This window comes from Aulonocara sp. 'chitande type north' Nkhata Bay, linkage group LG2 (assembly GCF_057382095.1).
Source record: "Aulonocara sp. 'chitande type north' Nkhata Bay isolate Kocher_YH1m ecotype deep benthic linkage group LG2, A_spYH_male_GT1.1, whole genome shotgun sequence".
NCBI classification, from domain to species: Eukaryota; Metazoa; Chordata; class Actinopteri; order Cichliformes; family Cichlidae; genus Aulonocara; species Aulonocara sp. 'chitande type north' Nkhata Bay.
This window is the reverse complement of record NC_141345.1, coordinates 536,862-560,165: the sequence shown is the minus strand read 5'-3', so window position 1 is coordinate 560,165 and position 23,304 is coordinate 536,862. Positions and strand designations below refer to the sequence as shown.

Here is a 23,304-nt window from a genome sequence, read left to right as displayed (position 1 = left end):
TGCACAGCCACTCCTCTTTGCCTGTCAACATCCCAGCAATTATTCGCCTTTCCATTACGACCAGATCTGCACGACAAACTGTGCAGCTGAACAAACAATTCACTAAAACCCTAACACAGGACGCAGACCCATGATGCAGATCCATTAGCTAACAGGAGAAATATGCATGTGATGGTGGACAATGACATGTAAGCAGTGGGAAGATGTGTCAAAGACCATGCAACATTGGAGACAGCAACAAATCAGGTCTCCGCTTTAAAGCACAAATAAATCTTTTTCTAAACCCGCCAAAGACGAACCTTCATGAACACAGAGTCAATCTGCAAGCTGTTCAATGCTGAGATAATGCCATATTTATTATTATTAACATCTAACCTATTTTAACCAAAGTATGTTCATATCATCACTACTGTCTTTGAACACTTAGACGGCTTAGAGTTGGTGTGACACAGCACACATCAGGCCACTGCCTTCAGCAAATGTTTGATGCAATCTTAAAAGCCATATTTCTTAAACCTCCAGTGCTTTTTACTGTTATTCAAATATCAATCATATGGTACTCCAAGCAGATTTTAATATGTATTTTGTCTCACTGACGATGGTCTTTATAAGTAATAACAAAACTAAAGTAATGGAGATATTAATAAAATTAACTAATAAAAGTTAAAAAACTAAACGCATATTTTTGACTGTGAAGCTGAGAATCGGCCTCACAGAGTAAAACAAACTGTGCTAATAAAAAATATACCTCATATTTACTGTTGTAAACTCATGAAGCTGAGGTAACAATGGGCTCCATCCTAGTTTGCTTCTTTCTATTTACTAATCCAGCTCAGTTTGTAGCGGTCTCTGTGTAAGCACGCTGTTTGTGAGGCAGGAATGGTAACCGTAACACTCCTTGACAGAGGGAGGCCTGACCCAACAATCTTGACCTTTAAAGCTAAAAGCACTCCACTTCTCCAAGATACGCAAGAAGATAAACAGGCCAGTCTGGGTATATGCACTGATGCAGCACCAGCATTACAAATCTTGCAGGTATCAAATATCATATGGCTAAGGGTGCTGTCATGGCTGTACCTGAACTCTCTCTACAGCACAAGAGCAGGTGATCTGTACAGTGTTTCAGCTATGGCTTATTCAGAAGTCAATATTAGAAGTCTGACAGACTAGCCTGCTATTTAGTCTGTGCAGCAGGGTACTGCTGTGTCATTAGATATAATATTGTGTCACTACTACTGCAGTGTCATGCTACTGCTGCTGGAACCTTGTGGTAATAGATTCATACTTTGAATTAAGTAGTGTGTCATCACTGCCTGACAGCAGATCATGGGAAAAGAAGAATGGAAAATGCCCTTCGTATACTTACATTTACAAGTGCTGCTGCCTGGAGGGTGTAAATGTCAATAAAATGTTTGGTATTTTCAGAAATATCATCAGGAATAGGGTTCCATTTTTCTAGAAATATTGTGATATTTTGAGGCTTTATTTCTCACCTCTACTTTGCAATCACACCAGAAAAGGGATCGCAAAGGGACTGAAACTATTTCTGCTCCAAATTTCCACAGTATCTGCTACAAAGATCTGAAAACTCTTCTAAATGTTTGCTACTTGGAAATGATCAAATCATGTGATTGTAAATCTGCAGGTTAATTTAGGGTTAAAGCATGTTTGGCTGCTGGTTCATCATGAAGCATGAGCAGGCGATACATGTTGTCACGAAATCGATCAATGTAGAGCAGTGTCACAAACCACGGAGGCCCCAGAAAAGTGCAATCAAACGATGAGTTTATTAACAGCCCGGAGAAAACATCAACATATGTCTTCTGACCAAAATACATGTTGTGGACACTTATAAAGCAGTGGGGTACACGCCCCCCATGGCGTCAATGACAGATTAAAATAGGTTCCAGACATTAGTCACAGTTAATCGTACATCTTTAATAGCTATAAGCAGACATAGAACTTCTCTTTTCTATAACACCGTCCATACAAGGTAATAAACTTCAAGCCCTCAGGGTCTCTGAGGCTAATTATTGACTCTGATCGTCTGTTACCAAGTAGAATAAAATATAGTGAGACACCAAATGAGTTGAGGCCTCAGGCCGGACACATTCCTAGATTATATGTATTATATGTATTGTAAGCATGCAGCTATCCTTCTATGTTCTAGTTTCCCTCAGCATGGATCACCTGGACAGTCACGCCAGTGAAGCTTAAAACCCTTAATGAACTGAACATCAACTCAAAATAGGCACAAATATGCAATGTGTATAAAATACTTCTGACCGTACTTGTAAAAAAAGTTAACATAATGGAAGGATCCTCAAATGGACATCTTCAATAAACAGCTGTAATGCAGTATCAATACTGTGAGAAATATTATTAGATGAAATAATGCTGTAAAGAATGTTATTAATGCAGTTATAATGATGCAGATTATATGGCAGCAATAAAAGAATTTCTGTATCTCCACATTCCCTCTTTTGACATTCCAAAAAAGGAATGTCACCACACCTCGTGTTGTATCACTCCTCGGCCCACTCCATGGCATCTAAGTTCCTCAGGTAGATTGAATCCACCCGTCCAGGGTACGCAACACTAGCCATCATTTTTACCAACAATCCTCTGACACAAGTAATGACACAACAACCACAGGTGACCAGTATCCCTAAAAGTGTAGCGAATGAAACCATTGCTGACATAGCCAAACCTTTCCACCGTCCAAACACGGATGCCACCCAGGACTCCACCTGAGTGCTCATGCATCGTTGAAAAAAAAAAGCTGAAAAAGCCAATGTGTTGAAGAAAATCACCATGCTCGCAGCTAAAAATGAAACTGCAGAATCTAAAACCACACAAACTTAGGTTCTACTTACTGCTCAAGTTGCCCACTACCTATTTCAACAAGTATGCTCTAAGACTGCAGGCTAGATGCAGCCATGATTATTAGAAACTCAACATCTCCTTACCTGACTCGATTGCTGCAAAATTTGGTGAACTGTGGTTGGTTGAGATATATGAGCCGGGCATCTTCTTGGTCAGCTAAGGATGTCTTTTCTGATGCGTCCTCTGTCTTTTCATATCCTGCAGCATGGGGGGAAAGACATTTGATAAGTTCAAAAAGTCTGCTTTGAGCACAAATAAAAGTGAGATCAAAAGGGGTTTTGAAGTGTTTGAGTTAGTGCGTGTCGAAACGCACCCAAAGGACCCTTCGGAGTCAGGAAAAGGAAAAGTCCAACTCAAACTAAATCAATAGAGAGCTCAGCTGACCTTGGCGCTTTAGAGGTTTTAGACTCATATACAACAGCTTTTCTTTCAGATTTATTAACAAAAGCAAAGTATTTTTGCACTCTGAATTCAAAATAATGCATTATGCACTGCAAAGTGTTTTCCTAGCACACAATGCACAATACATTAGCCAAACTGTTATTACTGTAGGCTACAATCACTGCAGTCTGCACAATCACTGAGAAGATGTTTGTAAGTGATGTATGCTAAGCTTGCCTCAGCTCGGGCGTGATGATCTGATGCCACTATACGGTCAAGTTGTTATGGAGTGAGAAGGTACCTCGGAAAGACAATAGGCTTGCCAAATGACATGTCACTGAGAGTACATCTTGTATTACTACCTTCACAGTAAAACACCAACTTGGAGAAAAACCCTATTATACACCGAAAAGGAAATCACCTACTCTGTGTGGACAGTGTGACTCACCTACACAGGAAGAAGGGCAGCACTGGCATACCACAGGTATATTTCTATTGACCTTTTTCCTTTAATAATGAAATTATCATTTTAAAACAGCATTTCAGTCGTATCTGACGATCTGAGACACTTAAGTGCAACAAAAAATATACAATATAATTCAAATTCTTTGAAAACTTTTTCAATTATGAACAGCAGAAACTCCATTCATTGTTCAGTTAATCATCACACACTATTCTGCAAGGAAAAGAAAAGAAGGTTGTTAGCAGATTTGGTACATTTAGTGCTGAAAAATCTGTCCCCACATGGATGCAATTCTTCTTTCCACTCCTTTGGAAAAACGAGGCACTGTTTGACTCCCACCAAGTACCGAGTTCAGCAAAGTGGGATGGAGCTCTGTTGGCTAAAACAAAACTAGCGAGGCCTCGTGAGCGCTGTATGTGGGTCGCAGAGATGCTTATGCGTGTAACACATTTTTCCTTGTTGTTTTTAAAACCCTGACTAAATATTTGATTTGTAAAAGGCATTTTTGCATCTTACTTTGCCACTAAAAACAAGGACTAACACATTGCAGATGCAGACGGGTATAATGCTTAGGCCTTTAAAATGCATGCTTTCTATGCAGGAGGCAGATGCTGCGTCATGCGTCTAGGGACGTTGCAGCCTGGAACTTGCCAGCAACATCAAGCACAAAGCATGAAACTGCTTAGTGCAGAACTGGAAATGGGAAGTACACATCTCTCATCTCCTCTCACACATGCAAATAGAAGTGAGGTTTAGTCCTGAACTTTATACTTGCAGCAGTTGACGTTTAAAGTGCCCCCTTCCTGATAAGGTAAACACACTAAAAAAACAACAAATGTCCTGCTGAGGTAAAGATCCTTTTAAACTGAAACACTGGAGAGTAGTACAGAAGAATATTTGACAGGAATCATGTAGCCTGGAAGATAAGAAGAGAAAATCAAATATGTATTTTTGCTTAATTCTGCTGAAAGGGGAAAAAGCTGAGACATAAAAAGGAACCTATTATACTTCTCCTTACTTCCTGTCCTACATATTTGCTGTTATAGCTTTTGATCATAAAACTGGACAAGAACGAGGCTTCAAATAATGAATGAGGTCAACATATGGTTATGTAACCCTAAACAGCCAAAATTCAGACTGCGTTAAACGTTTCTTATCAGCCTTTTCTGTATGAGTATCAGGGGACATCTTTAATATGGTCATCTCAGTTCTTGTCATGAGCGCAGATGCCACAGCAACCAGCAACCTGGATTATTTTGAACCGAAAGTCTCCAGTAGCTCCGGCAGACCCAAACAAACATAAACACGGAGCTGTAAATGTCCACTTTAAGGTTTCTGGGGTTCACATTTCCCTATACTTAATTTTTAATTGATATGTCTGGATTAATGACGTGAGCAATGCTCACAGGGCAGCGCTAATGTAAAACTTCAAAGTCAACAGTACTCCTACTCAGATTGCATGCATGTGATCCACTGGATGCTGGCTAGTCTTCCCTAGCATACAGTGTGTTGGTGTTAGAGGGAGGCAAAAAGGGAGACAGCAAAGCTTTCACAACTATAGATAAGGTGAGCCGCAGTGTTTAAAATGGAAAGAAGGACCATTCTCAGGCACAAACGTAGGAGGGAGGAAAGCTGGCAGGAAGCACGAACAACAAAACCCAGTGTCAGGAGGGGCTGTAACCAGAGCCCTGCCTGGATATGCCCCAGCTGCAGCCTGCTGCTAAAGCCCCTGCCTGCAGTATGTCTTTCTTATAATGTCAAGTCAAAACAAAGAACGCTAACACATTCTCCAAAGTCACACTTCACGCTGTCACCACTCTTAATTTTCCTTTCTGCTCTCACCTTTCACTTAGCACTTTCTCACTCATGTTACACAAACCATGAATCTTAGATTACAGCTACTTGTTATTTTAATGATCCACTTGGCTTTACATAGATTATTGAGGAGTGACTGCTAGCATCGCCTCCTTATACTTTGTCCTTAGCATGTGCTCTGGGCTAAAAATAAATGCCCCGTAGTTGTTTACATGGCTGGGAGTTCACCATCACAGCCTTGTTACACGAGGCAACAGATCTGCATAGGTAGTATATTGGATTAGTGAGGTGACAAACCATGGATGGACACAGCAACAGGAGGTTTAAGAGTGACACCAACTAAGTCAGTAAATGCTCTTCCTGTTTATTATTAAGCGGTTTGTATGAACAGTGTAAACAATATTGCAATAAGCTAACGATTTCTCGTAGTTCATTCTTTGTGCACCAAGAAGAAGAAAAGGGTTTTTCCTGCATACTAAAAAAATTGGCACCCTGAAAAACACCAGTATTATATTTTGTTATCTTTTAAAGCCATGTTTTATTAAAGGTTCTATTTACTCAAGAACACACTGTATACTCTTTTACCAAAATGACCTTTGTTCCCAGAATTATATGGTCAGCTCAACAAAGACTTAGAGCACCTGTTGAAATATGTTTTCACGCTTCTACGTGTTACACAAAGAACATCGTTTCAGAGAATGGGTGATGTAAAGAATCACTGAAAGACCTGCAACACCACAGCATTACATAATATTGCTGAACAGTTGATTCATTGATCCTGTACGGACTTTACGGTTTGGTGGTTCCTCTTTAAGAGCATGTGCGTTCATCCCTCTTTCAGGAAAGTAGGCCTCGCCTCTTCGGTCCAAAACTAAAACTGAATTTGCAGCCAAGAGCTCACCTGGTGACACTGGGACGACAGGTACTTAGCAGTGAGTAACAACACTGAGTAAAGGTGAAGGAAAGGACATTGACTTAAAGGCCTGCTGCTTCACTGAGTCTGGGCTGGATGAGAAGAGAGCTACTGGCAAAAACTACAGCAAATTTCTTCCTGTTATATGTTAGTCTGCATAAGGAACCATTTCTATGCACTTTGACATTATTAAGCAATTTCAGCATGGGAGGACTTTCTGGAAGTTTACTATGCTGTAGTTAAGATAATACTGCTTGCAGAGTGTAGCTAGAAGATAGCACTGTAGGTTTATGGGTTTATATCACCACCTGTAAAGTCATAAAAATAATTCTCAGTGTCAGAGACTACCAGGGAAAGAAATCACAGCACAGCTAACTTGTGATCATGTTTTTCCTGGTTCAAAGCGGCCTTTGGGGACCAAAACTATGCACACAAATATAGCTGGTCCAAGTCTAAGTTGGTCTAAGTGTGAGTAAAATGAACCATGCTTTAGTCAAAGAGTTTTCTGTAGTTATTGTTGATCATATAAATATTTGCCTTTGATGGATGGCTACAACAGCCTTTATTTTGTGTCTTTTTGTAGAAATAATCCCACACTAATGTTGCTCAGTTTCATCAGGAAGTCTGCTCAATGGCATTTCAACGATAACCAATGCCAAAAAGAGATGGCCTACACACCAGGGAACAAATCCAACCAAGAAAAAAAGTTAGTGAAGAAGCTAAGTCTTTAAGCAGCTTGGGTTATCAAGGAATTACCTTCTACACTGGCAACAGAGTGAAAACGACAGGGATAGTATAGCTGCTAAGTGCAGCATAAGGCCTGTGTGGAATAACAGGCCGGAGGAGCTGGCTGAGCAGCTGTGATTGATGCTGCGTCTCTGTATCTGAACGAGCCTTCGCAGCAGGAGCCGGTGTGCTGGGGTAGACCAGGTGCTGCAATGCACCAGTTGCAGCTGGTGATGCTGCTGTTTAACCAAGTCCTCTTCCTCTCTCCTTTGAGCCACTGTGACACAAGCAACTGTACAGGAAGCTAAGAACACCTATTCTGTATTTTACTTGGTGCAGTAAAGGTGTGTAATGTCAACATCACCATCATTTAGACTAAAGCCAGGACAGTGTGCTATTTGCTGCCCTGTTAGATGAATCAAGCTTTTAATCCAAAATACATCACTAATATGTCAAACACTTAAGCAACCAAGGTTTGCATCATGAGCTGACGTGTCCTCTGCTTCCAGTGTCAGATGAATACCAGAAAGAAAAAAAATCAAGCCTCATTAGAAATTATTTCCCAAATCTAGACAAAGTATTTCTTTTCTCAACACCTATGGGCGATACGAATGAATTTGTCTCATCTTCCTAATAATATCAGGGTAAATCGACAGAGAAGGTTAGACTTGGACTCTCAGTTGTCGCTTGATTATTACCAGATTGGTTTCTCATGACACTAGGGCTGCCACGATTTGTCGACTAGTCACGATTACGTCGACTATCAAAATCGTCGACGACTGATTTAATAGTCGACGCGTCGTTTGAAACTTTGTACGATCACAAAAGACGCAGGAATAAGTGGCAGGATTTAAGAGTGTAATAACGGACTGAAACAGAAGATGGCAGCATTGCATGTACAAGGATGTCAGCTACCGTTAAACCCCGAAGAAGAAGAAGAAGAAGAAGAAGAAGAAGAAGAAGCAGCTGTGTCCCAGAATTCATAGCGCGGCCCAGCGCAGTTTCCAACAATGGCGGCAGCTAGTTAGTTTTAATATTACTCTTATTATTCTTTCTGGGTCACAAAATAAACGTTTAACATATTTTCAGGCGAGAATGTAGCTGTGTAAACCTCAAATATCTGCTCAGTTTATCAGGACACCACATATTTTCAAAAGCGCTCCGACGTTTTCGGAGACGTCTGTTACCCACTAGCTCGTTAGCGAGCCGGGGGCTAGGCTCACTAGCGCCGCGAGAACACCGGACTCCCCGCAAATCGTTTTCAAACCCACCCCCGTCTTTCGCTACTCAGGTTAAATATATATGAGTCACTTAGATAACTTAAAATGTTGTTGTTTGGCTTTTTTTTAGTATTTTATTTGTTCCTGAGTAAATCGGTTTGTCTGAGATTAAAGTTATAGTTTTTACACAGCTGAATAAACGTCAAGCAGACAGCTGATTATCAGAAGTGTGAGATGCTCCAGAATTTACTCCGGTGTCCTGTTATATTTTAGATAGCAAGGAGTTTATTAATCTTCACCGAAACAATCTGCAAATTTCATTCAAATTTAATAAACTATCATCTTGTCTTTATTTTTAGTTAGCACAGACCTTAAACACTTAAAGCTGTAAGCTAATGATAGTTATATAAGAGCAGATGCTGCTGGTGCAATAAGCTGTAGTTTTACGTCTAATGGATGATGATCTGATTAGTCGACTAATCGCAAAAATAATCGGTGACTAGTCGACTATCAAAATAATCGTTTGTGGCAGCCCTACATGACAGCCAGTTTGTTCCACGAATGTTTCATAGTCTTAAGAAGAGTTAAGATTTGTTCTTGTCGAGCCTTAAGAGGTTTGATACGGCTACTATTCTTGCACACCTGATCCAATTAAAGGCTACATGTTGAACACTTTAATTGGCTTTAAGAGCAAAAGTAGCTCAAGAGCGAGAAAGTGGTGGGGTGGGCTCGACAAACTGGGAGGTAAACTAAATACTTTGGCCTATCAAGCACTCCTGATGCATTTATATGCCACTACTGAATGTCAGTAACTTTCAACTTCTCTGTTTCATAATTTGTGTTATGTCATTGTGTCTCTGCACAGCCTTATTAGATGGCTGCCCCTCCCTGAGTCTGGTTCTGCAGAGGTCTCTTCTTCCTTCCCACTGTCAGTGCTGCTCATAGGAAACTTGCAGTTTTCGCTCTTGCAGGGACATTAAAACATACTGCAACTTGAGGTGATGTTGCAAGGAGCTGGCTCTATATAGAGAGAAAACTGGGTCCAATCAGAAGATATGCAGCTTTTAATCACATCAGGAGCAAAAACTATACTTGAAATGGGGATTTTAATTAAAGGTCAAGGGTCAAATTAACAATGGAAACGTTAAAATTTTACTACAGTGGCACTGGAACTGTAACCATGGACAAATTTAAAAGTAGCACACCAGGCCAACAGTACCATCCAGAGGAGCTGGGGATGAGAATTTGAGGAGGTCATTAAAATAACTTTTCCCAGCTACTCCACAGAGGCCTCCGCATGGTTTCCCTCCCCCACCATATCCAGTTCATTTTCTTTCCTTATGTTCACACACACTCTGCAGATAATGTACTGAACCACAGCCGCACGTCTCAGTGGGATCTGCTCTTAATATTCCCTGGTGGACACCGTGCTTTTTCTCAGCACTAATGTCATTAACTGCAGGCATGTCACGGCTCAACTACCCTGACATTAATACAGAGACCATAAATAGTGAACTTGGTGGATATTCACTGTGGGCATCATTCTTAATCTGTGTTTATAACAGCACCTTTCAACTATTAATTGAAGCCCCATATTACACATAGCACTGAACATAAAAATAATGTAAGAGGCCTGGAAAGAAAAGAGGGCGAAAAAAGTAACAAAGAGCTATTTAAAGCTCAGTGGGAGGAGATTCACACACAGCTCTGGAGGGGAAGCCTCCAGAGGAAGGATCAATGCCACCGAGTGTCGTAATGACTTTGGATGCAGGCCAGATGCCAGGATTATTGCTTGTGTCAGCCAACAGACAGACGGGTGGAACAATAGTCACAAGGGCGCACGTATTTTGGAGAGGGTGCCCAGTGGGAAAAAACTGGGCCCAGAAAGGCTTGGCCAAGACACGCTGGTCTTCCCCCGTCTGTTTCTGTATTCCTGTTGCTAAACGCTGCAGGTCACAGAGACACCGAGAAACCGACAGGCAAGGAAAACCCCTCTTCAATCGCCTCTGCATGTTTAAGATACTAAAAGCATGGAAAGACTAATTATTTTCTATACATCTATACAACTTTCACACTTGAATATGAGCTCATTTTTATCCCGGGTCTTTTCAAATGAAGCTCATTGTTAACGATAGGTTAACGATAAGCCCAACCCCTGCTGATTTACCATCCTCCCGATGGTACTATATTAGCTCAGGTCAGGCAAGAGTGCTGGGCGTGGAAAATTATTCCTGGCATGACTGTCAACACAAAAAAAAGATAAAATGCACATAATGGCCCCAGTGACAGGAACCATAATGACCTGATAGTCAAGTATATTAGCCAGTACTGCATCTTGTGACAGTCAGGCACATTATAGCACAGAAATAGCACTAATCCATGTTTTCAAGTAGATGATCAAATGGAAATAGTTATTGTGGAGTAAATGTATTTTTAGCAACAGTATCTTATTAATGTTTGACGTCAAACGAATCTCTTGTAGCCCAGATATTATCAAGATATCATATCACAGTTTTGCTACATCGTGGAACTTCTTTGGGCCAGCATCTATTATATACTTAATTACACAGTGATGACTCACGAGGATCCATGACTTATTCTTCAGAAAGGCCCATTAGTCAATCAGCTAGAGTGCACTGCAAGTCTAGAGGTAAATGAAAACGTAAAAAGGCTTTTTGTTCGTCCAGAAATAGCTTCTAAAAGAATAATGAGCGCAAGAGACTTGAAGGCTTGTCAATAAAGTGTAGCCGAGAAGGCACGTGACCTGGCCAGAACACGGCTCCCAAGCAAATATTCAATCACACCCGGGGTAGGTGGGGGCAGGCAGCTGGGGGCTACGGATATTGATCCCATACAGACAGACAAATAGCAGCTAAACAGTCAAGAAACTCTGTTAAGAAAAGCAGCACAGGATACACACAAATGACTGGCTTTGCTTCTGTTTGCTTCTGTCTTTACACATGCAGAACTACCGTGTTAACAAGTACCCAAATAAGTCAGCTAGAGGAGTGAGGCAGAACATTCAGCCTTCTCAGTCTGCACGTTGTTCACCTTAACCTGAGGCTATTTACCATTGTTATTAGGCTCAAATTAGTTCCAAACCGCTGGACTTCAGGATGTCTCAGTCTCATAACTCAGTGAGCCTAATGCGCCATTTATATCAGCTCATCGCCACCAAAGACAGATCTCAACATGATTCATTTATGCCACATAAATATTTCAGCAGACAGAGCGGCTACAGTCTATTCATGGGAACCAAGGCCCCCGAGATGAAAGCCCCCCTCCCTCCCGATCACCTGCCATTTGTGAATGAGGAGAAGAGCTGGAGGGGAATATAGATACTGCCTCAATCTAAGCAACAGCAACATCCATAAGTCGCTTATCAGATCACAATGCTGTAACCGGCACTCACAACAACAACAGGGCAGCTGCAGATTTAATCCCCCCTCCCTGTTTGGCTCCGTCTGGCTCCTCATAGGCTCAGGAGGGCTACAGTAGGGCGGATAGTGCAGGGACAACAGAGGCAGCTGGGGCTTGCACTGACATCAGAGGGCTGGCCCTGCTCGGCTTAGCGAGGATCTGCAGAGAGAGAAACCTTTCCACTGTGTATGACTTTATGAATGATAAAAGAGAGAGGCATATGCCATGAAATTTAAAGGAATGGACACAGGAAACAGACTTTGTGAATGTCAGTCACTCAGTTACAGTATTCTTCAAGGACACATCTAAAACCTGCAGGACACTGGCCCTCAAGGCCTGGAGTTCCCCACCCCTGATTTAGACCTTCACTGAACAACCGCTAGCAAATAACCAAAGTTATATTCAGGCATTTGACAATAAACCAATATCACAATGAATAACTGTAAAATGTTAACACACACAGGTTAAACGTTTTTCCTTTTTGTCATCTCTGCAAGCAACAAAACAGTTATTTGGAGAGTCTAGACTTATACTTTGGAAAGACTTAAATTTCAGTGGCCAATGCATAAAGAATGCATTTACAGTAGGGTCTCCAACTAAATATGATAACAATCTAACCACCATTTGCTGGTGGGTAGATATGCCTATTATACTCGTTGTTGATTAAGGCGGAAACAAAAAGGTTTTCACTCTTGTTGCTGATTTTGTGTGCCATCTCTCTCTCTTTGCTGTATTAAGCAAAGTGTGAACATTAACACACTAACAAGCTCAAAATGGCTGTCCGTGTAAGCATGAGTGGGCCACTTATTTAGGAAATTCAAAAAAGAGTGTGTCGATGCCTTTTTTGTGGTATTTCTGGCTATTTGACAAATAAACGGTGTCGTATGCTTGAGTAACTCAACTTGAACTCAATTAAATGGTTAAAAACATGACAGCCTGTTCTTTAGGGGCGGATGCCAAAACTTAATGGTAAACAGTGAAAGCATAAACCTAATATTTCCTTCTGTAGTCTGATCAATTGTAAGGGCTAAAACACTTTACATATTCTTAACTAGAGCTCTTCTGTACTTCAACCTTTTGGTTTTTTGCAAGAACAGGAACAACAAGCTGTAATGGGATCTGGCAAGTTTTGGCTCATGTTAATGTTGCAAAACCAGATGGATTAGTCGACAGCTGTAGTGTCATGGGTCGTATGTCAGGTTTAATGGGACACTCCTTAAAGATAAACAACGTGAATGGCTGCTTATTACGACTCTCAGCGCAGTTAGCATTATCCAAAGACACACTTTAAGCTTTGTGTTCACAGACTGAATGTGATTTCAGGGGCCCAAACATGAAAGTTGAACAAATGTAAAATCAATCTTAAATTTTAATGAAACTCCTACAAAATAATGAGACATTTAGTTCATGGCTCAGATTTTAAAACAGGCAACAACAACCACACAATTTCTGCCACATGTTCTCTAAAAATAGCTTTAATCTACAAATGGCTGAGTAATGACAACTAATCTGTGCCAGTGTTCCAGCGCTGCCATTTGACCTGATGTGACATGTTTGATGTGCCAGTGAGATGGGCCTAAACCGGCACCTCCATCATCGAGTGCACAGAGTAAGTCACGCATGTCCAAAACATATCAACTGTTCTCAGTCTGACTGAGGAAATGATAACGTAGGTAGATGCAAGTTATTGTCTGTTATTTATTCACATCTCACTGCTTTTATTAAATTCATGAAACGATGACTTCATGCATTATTCGCACCACAGTCCAATAATATGAGCAGTGATTGTCTTTGGGCTGATTTCAAGGATAACCTTGATGGATCCGTCAGATGCATTATAAAACAGTACATTTTTACATATACTTTTAAAACTGACCATAAATGTGCAAATGCATGACTGTGACCTAGCTGAACGTAAACCTAGCTGAGACGGGATCATTGTCGTATAATGAACGCGCTCTCGGGGATGGGAGGAGGGTGTGGGGGATGGTTGAGCGGGGCGCAAGGGCAGCGAGAATTTCATCTTCCCAGCCACTGATGGTGTTGCTTTCCTGTGGAGTGCCCGCTGACACCTCTTCATCTGACCTCGTCATCCCACTGTGACACTGTCACACTGGCTGTCTCCTGGCACACGCACGCTAGCTGCAATTTTCCTGCTGTTTCAGCTGAGTGTGTATCACACTTTCACACACCGGGGGCACAAAATTCTGCTCAGCAGCAAAAACTTACGATGACAGAAAAACAGACACAGTTTATGGGTTCTTCTTCTTTTTTTCCTTTTTTTAGGTATCTGAGATTATTTCATGTTTCAGGATTTGCTGCCCATCTATAGCTGATGGAAAAATTGAGACGAATGGAGGATCTCTACAAGCATAAATTTACAATGCAGGCTTGCAGTGGGTTGTAAATAAGACTCAACCAGGATGTCAGCTAACCTGCTCATCAAATGATCTAATCAATTTCAGCAGATGGTTCGATTAGGGACCATAAAATCAAGGATTTAGTGGCTTTTACACTGAATCCAAGTTGGTCTTATAATTGAACCTATTGTGCTTTTTTATTATTTTTAGTCATACAAATACTATTACGGTGGTGGACGTTCACATCAAAAATGACCATTTTCAAATTATGAGGTCAGTGTATGTGCAAGTAATCCCTGTCATCTAAAGTACACAGCTGTGAGCACAGAAGCTCCACCCACCTGCTGTTTAAAGTCAGTAGCTTGGTGAACAGAGGCTTTAATTTTAGAATAAGATGAGAAGATAAATAAACATTATTTTGGTCTATCACACCAAGGTACTCTGACAGAGTCCAAGGGTAATATAAGCACAAAACATTAAACTAAATATTTAGTTTGGTCAGTACTGCATTGATTTTTGCTTTTAAAATGCACAACTGAGTTTATTGAATTTTTCTACCTGAATAAAGACCGTCACATTCACATGTTTCTATGCCAAGTAGAAAAAACACTAGTTTACTGCATTGCATAGAGCCACGGTTTTGATAGCCTTCACACCAAAATCATGATCATGAGTTTCCCTTGCCTGACATCAACATAACAACAAATATAGCAAACAGTACAACAGTCTGCGTCTCTGCATGAAGACCCAACTCTAAGTTCTTAGTCTCTGAATCTATCTCTTAGTGGGAACATGCATTTGCACGTTCCTCCTCACGGTGACCTGCCACATCCACTTTGCCTTGCAGATAGAGAGGAATCATTGAGGTGAGGGAAATTGAGTATCTGAAGAAACACATATTAGGCTGGCTGCAGGTTAGTGATGGAGGCAGGACGTGAAGTGGAAAATGGAGAACGGGATGTGTCCCGTGAAGTCACATAGGGTAGAGAAGCCAGAGGGAACTTGATATGACACACCAGCAAACCCAGGAAGGGGATTTAGTGGCGTGTTGTGCCACATTATTATCAGCCAGTGATTCACCAGGCACACTGGCAGCTTTCAATCCCTCCAGTCTCCCTCCCCATGCTATTACAACTATTCAGACAGACCGAGGTTCAGCTAGTCTTATTAAAATGCTACAGGGCGCACAGCCTGCTCCACATATGCTTGAAAAAAATGTGGATAATGCCAGTGAGGTAGAGATAGCTTGATTATAGAAGAAGTAGGCTATAATGTCTCACTCTTACCTAGTAGTTACTAAGGTAATGAGAGTTGAAGAACTATTATTCTCCTTCTCCCCCCAAAATTTTGATGAGTTACTTGACTCACAGCTTTGGGGAAATCCCCACAAAACTTACATCAGCTCATCCACGTCTTCATGTTTTACAGTTTTTGCACTTTGATTTTTTCCTGGAAATGTTACCATCAGTGATCACATCACTCTGAATTCTGAGCCTGGAACACATTAAAAAAAAAGGTTTATGTTTGTTTTGCTAAAAAAACAAAAAACAACAAAAACAACCACAAAATCACCTTTTGTTCTGTGTGTGTGATAAATACCTTGAAACGAATGTTGAATTTCACCTACTAACATTTCAAATGAGCATTTTTACTTGGGAAGCTCCTGCCACTCGCAGCGAATTTAATGAAAAAATTCCTGACTGCACGTTGCTGGAAGTGGATGATGTAAACATCTTCAGAATGTCAACATACTGACAAATGGCTCAAATAAAAAAGAGGCAGCAGAACTGCCAAAAACCCTTTAAAGATCAAAAAAATACACCATGAAATGCACAGCAGTGGCTGCAGTGGACACTTCTTATTGTTTCTAACACCTGATTTCACTTCACCTCTTTGTATGTTAAAACTTCGCACCTCTGCACAGCTGGTCGAGAAACCAACAGCACAAGCAGGAGTGGCCCACAGACCAGCTGTACAACTTTGTGCACTGCCTCCGTCTGACAACAAACCGTCAGCGAACCTGCTACTTCTGCTGGACCATAAATCTTGGTTAAGGCCTGATTTAGACTTCTGCTGTGAATCTTTGTAGAGCCTACCAAGTGGCCGATGTCACTACCGGCATTTATGCTTGTGCGTGGTGCATTATGTGTTACCTTGTGGTCATGTCCCAGCATTTTATACGCAGTGCCAGCCGATAGAAACTCACTTCTGGGTCTCCATTCTTTGTTGTGGTCTCCCCCCCCCCAGAGTCTTTCAATTTTTTCCACTCCTTTGTACATTCCCTCACATCCATTCAGACAGTTTTGGCAATGTTCCTACAGGATGTTGCTGACTTCTAAGGATGCCAGGCTCCTTATATTGAGACAATCGTTGTTCTTGTCTTTCCAACAAATATAAAAAATATTGAGAAAGTAGCAGGAGATGCACAGGAGGAATTGCTAGTACTGAAAATGGCAATCACTATGGTTACAGGCTGCATCAACATGACATGCAGTTACATTTCTACAGCGGTAAAGGTCAGGTTACATCGTAGGGTTTCAGAGGGGTTTGTGCTAACAACATAGTTTCGTGACAGAACATAAATATTCAGTAAACCTCATAATGGTTGAACCTGTGGTTGTGTATCGGGGTCAGTGCGTGGAGTCAGAGGCCATTCAAACAGCAGCTGTGAACCCATTCAGCACACCTTAATAGCCTTAGAATTGATGCTTTATTATACAAATATCAAAGTTTTGATGACCATCGAGCTTTACAGGAAGCTTTGTTCGACCTTCAAAATAAAAGCTCCAACAAATTTTGTGCTGCCCCTCATGGGCACTACATGATGCTGGATTTTCTGAGATTTTAAGACAAAAGCTCATAAATAATAAAATTACATTTTGATGAATGTTTTTAGCTGTCTCTTCCATAGACACAGATTTATTATTGACATGGTTATTAACACTAAACAAATTAGGAAAGAACTTGAAAGTAAATCCTCACAAATATTAATGTCACTTATCTGGGCTTATAGAAAGTGCTGGCTTTTCTATATATAATTAAGTATTCCCTGGCTGCCTTGCCAGTGGCTGTCTGTCTCTGTAGAATCATACATTAAACGTGCTGATAAGCACTAATGTCACCTGCATCCCAACTGTCTTAGATAAGGTTGTTTTGGCAACACACGAGGAACAGGCTGGCAGGGATCTCGGATGTTTCCACAGCACAGCGGAGAAGAGTGACAAGGAGTGGGGCTGCACGTGGTGGCCAAGACTGGCGAGTGTGCAGCACAGAGGGGGCTGACGGACAGGCTGCTGATGGATTAGGTGGTAAGCCTGGCAGAGGGCTGCCCTTTCTAGATGGAAGCCTGCCTGATGCACAGTGGTGATTAAAATATAAAACTGAAGGGTGGGGAGTGTGCTCAGGCTCTCATAAAAACAACTGAAAGAAACGCTGCTGAGCAGACGCATGACTGAGCAAAACAGTGGAAGTGGATATGGAGCCATGAGGCTGGAAAATACTTGATCCAAGAGCAGCAGCAGCACAGGCCATCAACCTGGAAGCACGGAAGGTGATCCAATCCAACACTGAGATGGATGCTTGAAAGAAATTTCCCCCGAAGCAGGCGGATAAGAGTGTACACAAAGCCAAGTGAAGTGAAAGCTCGCACACAAGAATTTCACTCACATGTACTGTACCAATGTACCTGCACATGTGATGTGACAATAAAAGTGATTTGATTTGATTTGATTTGAAAAGCTTAATTGTTTGCTCTTTGTAACCTAAAAAGGTGGTGTAATGGTGACAGCAATAGCTGCTGCATAATTCATCTGTTTGTTCCTCTGACTGCAGCAGGCTCCGCATTGGTCAACACTTTTATACAGTCTCGTCGTATTTAATTATTTAGATTTCTACCACTATAATGCACAAGCTCGTCAGCGAAAATCCATCATTTCTGTTGTGCTGCGCAGGATGACAAATTGCGTTACAGTTACCAGCCCTCAAGTGGCATTTTAGGACCAACAGACAAAACTACCGCCAAGCAAATCACCTTTCAGCAAGAGGATATTCAAATTCCAGTCTGAGAGCTATTACAGTTTTACTTTTTATTTGTATTTTCTTTAGAGTTTTTAATTTGCTTTTCAGTTAGTTTCCAGGGTGGAGTTGCTCATATCTGCAAACCCACTCTTTTTTGAAAATGTTCAGTTTCAGTTAGTTTCAGTGCAACATTTTGTGAAGGACGCTGACTCAAAGTCACATCGTTTTTAGTTCGATTTTTGTTGTCGTCTTTTGCTTTGTAAGCAGTCGTGAATTTATATTTACTTAATTGTAACTGTCTGCCCCAAATCTGCTTGTTAAGGCTGACATCATTAGCCAGGCCTAAACGTTCCTTCAGTTCAGCAAACAAACACTGAGGCCCTGTATCCAAAGCCTTCCATCTCCATTAAAATGATTAGTGTGTGTGTTCTCACAAGTGTTACAATAAGGTGTATGTCCAGGCATCCATGAAAAAGAGGATTTTTGCGGTTTAGCAAAGTTTCAAGTTGACACTGTGTTGGATTGACAGTTAAAAACTAAAAATGATATGCAATGTTCTCACTTAAGTATTTCTAACAAACTGGAATTTACAACACCGCTGTACCTTTGGATGTAAACAAAGACGTCCAAAGGGCTGGCTGGCATACAGTAATGCGCTACCTTATGTCTAACTACTGAGTAATACACTTTAGTACAAGCAATGTGTAATATGAGGGTGAAATTGTTCTCAATAGAAGTGCATGCAATTCCCCAGAGACAAATCTAATGATGTTGGAAGGAAGGAAGGAAGGAAGGAAGGAAGGAAGGAAAGAAGGAAGGAAGGAAGGAAGCTGTGGAAAACGAACAAAGCTTCAGCCAAGAGAACATCTGAGATGAACCTATCAGTAGCAAGAGGTTAGTCATTCGTATGTTGCTGCACAGGGCTGATCATAAGCTTAATGCAAGCTGAAAGCGATTCTTTCCTGAAGTGTTCCAATATTAGGTGTCTGAGGCTGGAGTGTACGGAGTGAGTTTTTATAAATGTAGCCTGAAGACATGCTACACTTGAACAATGCTTATAAGAAGGTGTAGAGGTTGAAACTGACAACCAAACATTGTTCAAGGGGCTAAAAAGTAAAATAAAATAGAAAATAAAAGATAAAAATCAAGCAAAACAGACGAGAGCCTCATCCAACGAAGGAGACTCTTGAACCCAAACACAGTCATGACAAATCTCTGAACAAGCAAATAACCTCTACGATTCAAGACCATCTGTTGGGAGTATGGACTGGCATACAGTGTGTGGACCGATTACTTCCAGTGCAGCTTTGTATCTGGATAGTGGAGAGACACTCAATAATTAAATCTTCAGAAAACCATTAGGAAAAGATGTTTTCTTTCCCAATATTACCCCCAGTGTATTCTGCTGCAATATCGTATAATATAATTTGCTGCTTTATTAGCACGGTTTTATAGGTACACGAAACTTTGAAAGCCAAGCTTAACCATCATGAACTGATGATAACATTTCAAGAAATTCACAAGTCGATCAACGTTTTATTTAACTCATCTGTAGCATCTAAATTTTTAAGTCACATTGCTTGTATCTTTACAGCTCAGTCTATTTAGAGTCAGACTGTCAAACTCACTTTAGTTCATGGGCAACATGCAGTCCAAACTGATCTCATGTGGGCCAGAAAGGTAAAACCACCGCACAAGAAAGCGTCACTCCAAATTTTTCCCTTTCTTTGGTGTAAACAAATTCATTTTTAAAGCCTTCACCCAGGCCACAAATGGGATTTTAAAGAAACGGTGAACCCTTTAAAAACGTCTCATAGAACAAAAGGCATAATTCCGTGTTAAATATTTTTTCTAATTCAATGAGTAATCCATTCAGAAAACAGCCTGAGATATCTTAAGAAATATAAATGAAGTTTAAAACTGTATTTCGGTTTTCCACATTCATTGAGTCTAATATCAGCACATGTACCTTCACAGCAGAAAGGTACAAAACCTTCACGAACTCTACATGTTACTCAAAAGGATTAACAATGCGCTTCATCAAGAAACTGTAGTATTAAAGACTTCCACACTATGCAAAGCCAGGTAGATCCTTTGATGGTCTAGTTCTGGCCCCCCATATGCATGTTTAATATGCTGTTAAACAAGGTCACTTTTTGAAAAAAAAGGAGTGAAAAACACATTAAACTTACACCAAAACACTGCTGGTAAATTACAAAGCAGATAATATGTATAATAAGGTGGCCTAGACATTACGCAACGACTTCATCTAGATGCACACAAAAACAAATTAGAAAAGGTTCATTTTAATTCACTTTACAAGACCAGCCCGCCTGCCTTAGGGGCCAAAATTATATACTCAACAGCAATAACTCAGACTGAGATATTACCCAGACCTCTGCAGCTATAAATCAAGCCCAAGCCTTTCAAAATCAAGTGGCAACAGCGCTGCTACATTTACTGTGAAGAGAAACAGAAACTTCAGCAGGCATCATAAAAAATGGGTTTTTGTTATTGATGTCTGCAGATAAATCCAGTCAAAGCCCTGAGTAGTCAGAGGTCAATGTCAGCCTCACATGAGTGACTGCAGGGATTTAAAGACTGGCTGCAGGTGCACAAGTCTGCACACCTGCAGCAGGTAGGTAGACTTCTGTGTTTGGAAATCACTTAGGTAATGCCTATGTGTCTGCATCTTCATTCCCTGCCAAACACAATAGAGATGCAGTGGAAAGTTCTTGGTGCAGGGAAGGAGTGGGGGGCCCCAGCTGAACCACAATGGCTGCATTATTAGACCCACACAGTTGTAGATGCCATTTGCTGGACACTTGTGGATACTTTGAGTAAGCTACAACTTAATCTGTTTTCTGAGATGATGGGGTGATTCCTAAGAGGTAGGATATGGCTTGTCCCGGGGTCAGGTGCAATCTTCAGCGGCTTCACTGTGACAACGCCTTTGTCTCGAAACCCCTTCTCCTCTATCACTTTCACTTTAGGCTAACTTATTATTTTTAACATTTAACTTGAAAGAGTTCTTTCCCTTGAACGTCTCATAGAAAACTTCCAAACCGCCCGACCCTCTCTTCCCTCGGGTCTTATTTACGCCTATTCGGGGGGACCGTTAATCACGGCTTTAGCTAGCGAGTTACTGCACTTCCACAGAGCTGTCGGCCGGCCTTCTAGCAAGGAAGAAGGTAATAATGTACAAGATATTTTTTCTTCGCCTGGTCTCGAAAATATAAAACAGATAAAAACATTCCTACGTACCCTCCGCCCGAGTACGAAGATCAGACATCGTTCTCTGGACGGGCGGCATCTCTCCACGCAGAGCCGGGCAACGGCACCTGTCAAGTGGCCGCGGTGTTGGTTCTGCCCCGTGTGTTCTGGCTGCTGCTCCTCAACCGTCAAAGAATTTCAAAATTACGGCTAAAAAATCAAAATCTCTCTCATGCGGATTGAGCTGATGCGTGTTCACTGCTGATGAGAGATTTACATAAGGAATTGCCAACTTTCATTTCCCGGTTGGTGACAGAACCATGCTCAGGAGCCCACCGCTTCATGCATCGCCCAGCATCTCGGTTCGCACGGCGGACTGAAGCCGTCAGACGCCCCCCTGGTATAGTAAGAGTGGACACGGACTAACCATGAACTGAAGTGAGGGGGACGTTGCCGCTTCACATTATGGACTGTACCATTTGCAGAAATAGCGGGAGGGGTTAACACATTAACATAACCGTAATTACGCCTTGGCTAGAATTAAAAGAAGTGATAGAAATAATATTTATCTGATAATATCGAGAGGCTAAAGTGCTGTACTTCAATCCCCGTCGCCCATAATCATTAAAATGCTAGATTATTGTTTTAAAATGGCCTTGAAACTGCTGGTTGGCGTAAGCACATCCCCCCTTCGCGGTAGACATACACATGTTGGGAGTTGGCTTATTAGAACGGAATCATGTTTTCGTGTATCAAACGTGCTTTGTGCACCATCAGCAAATAGAAATCACTATTTAATGGACCGGTATGCATAAAACTACAGTAGGAGATTTTGTTTTATAAAACAAAATTCATTTCCATTCATGGAAAGTCCCCGTTCATCTCTATTATCTATTTATTTATTGCAATACACGCCACTATATCTGTACATCTGTCGGTACAACTCACCTATTCAAACATAGGTGAGTATATTACAAAAAGCACATATTTTTTCCTAATTACTTCTTGGTTTTCATTGCTGTTGTTAATGTGTCACTTCTCAGATAAGCGTAATTCATAGCACAGTGGTTATTATTTAATAAGTATAAATCGTGGCAAATAAAGATGAACACTGAATACTGACATTTTGAGAAAGAGAGTTGGTTACAAAAGCACTGCCAACATTAATAGCTGGGGTTAAAGCTTACCCCCATGCCGTTAAGTATCATTTTACAAGATTACACATTGTTAGATTTTATCAGTGGTTAATATTTAACAAAAATCATGTGCTCATAAAAGTTGGTTTTCTCCTTTTACTCTTGCTTTGTTTTTCTCAATTAGAGGCACTCAAGTGACACATAAGCTTTACAGTGTCATTAATTCCATTTATGGCCATTTTATTCAATGTGTGTGATGATTTTGTGGATTTTGCTCTTGCAAAAATGACCCTAATCCTATTCAAATAGTGATGAAACACTGATATCCAGGAAGTGTTAACCTTTGAATCGCTAAAGCAATAAAAACTGTCTTATAGTGACAGAAATAAGATGTTAATATATTGTACCACACATGTATGAAGTAAAGGACGTGTTTGAATTACTGCACTGTACTTTCCGTTAAACGCAGGAAAAAAATGCACTGATAGAGAACTGCAATCAATCTGCAAGTCACTCTGATGCTGCAACAGTTACCATTATTCACCAGCATTCAATATGTACGCACAACAAAAATACACATGGTTCATCTATACAGAGACTTTAACAAGTCCTGAGGCTTTACCTTCAGCATAATCTTTTGCAGAGAAAAAGAAACTGACAAAAATGTCTGTATGGATTGGCCACTCTGGCACACGGGTGTTGTGTCAAAACTAATGTCTCTGATCAATAGAACAGTGCATTTTTCTTTACAAGT

At 40.9% G+C, this 23,304-nt stretch overlaps 1 protein-coding gene across 8 annotated transcripts in view; it reads right to left on the bottom strand.

Annotated features, from left to right (window-relative positions):
* Nucleotides 1–21,856, bottom strand: part of atp8a1 (ATPase phospholipid transporting 8A1) — a 109,091-nt gene extending 87,235 nt beyond the window's left edge. For 5 of the 8 annotated variants that reach the window (XR_015130387.1, XR_015130388.1, XM_086300679.1 and 2 more), the window contains exons 1-2: nucleotides 21,466–21,856; nucleotides 2,970–3,084 (exon numbers count right to left, since the gene is read on the bottom strand). Coding sequence is in view for 6 of the 8 variants with exons in the window: in XM_086300679.1 (XP_086156805.1) it covers nucleotides 2,970–3,084; nucleotides 21,466–21,514 (164 nt within the window). In the remaining 2 variants the exon portion in view is untranslated. The remainder of the gene's footprint in view (nucleotides 1–2,969; nucleotides 3,085–21,465) is intronic. The other 3 variants (XM_086300712.1, XM_086300693.1, XM_086300671.1) reach the window with 1 other exon arrangement.
* Between the last annotated feature and the right edge of the window lie 1,448 nt (nucleotides 21,857–23,304).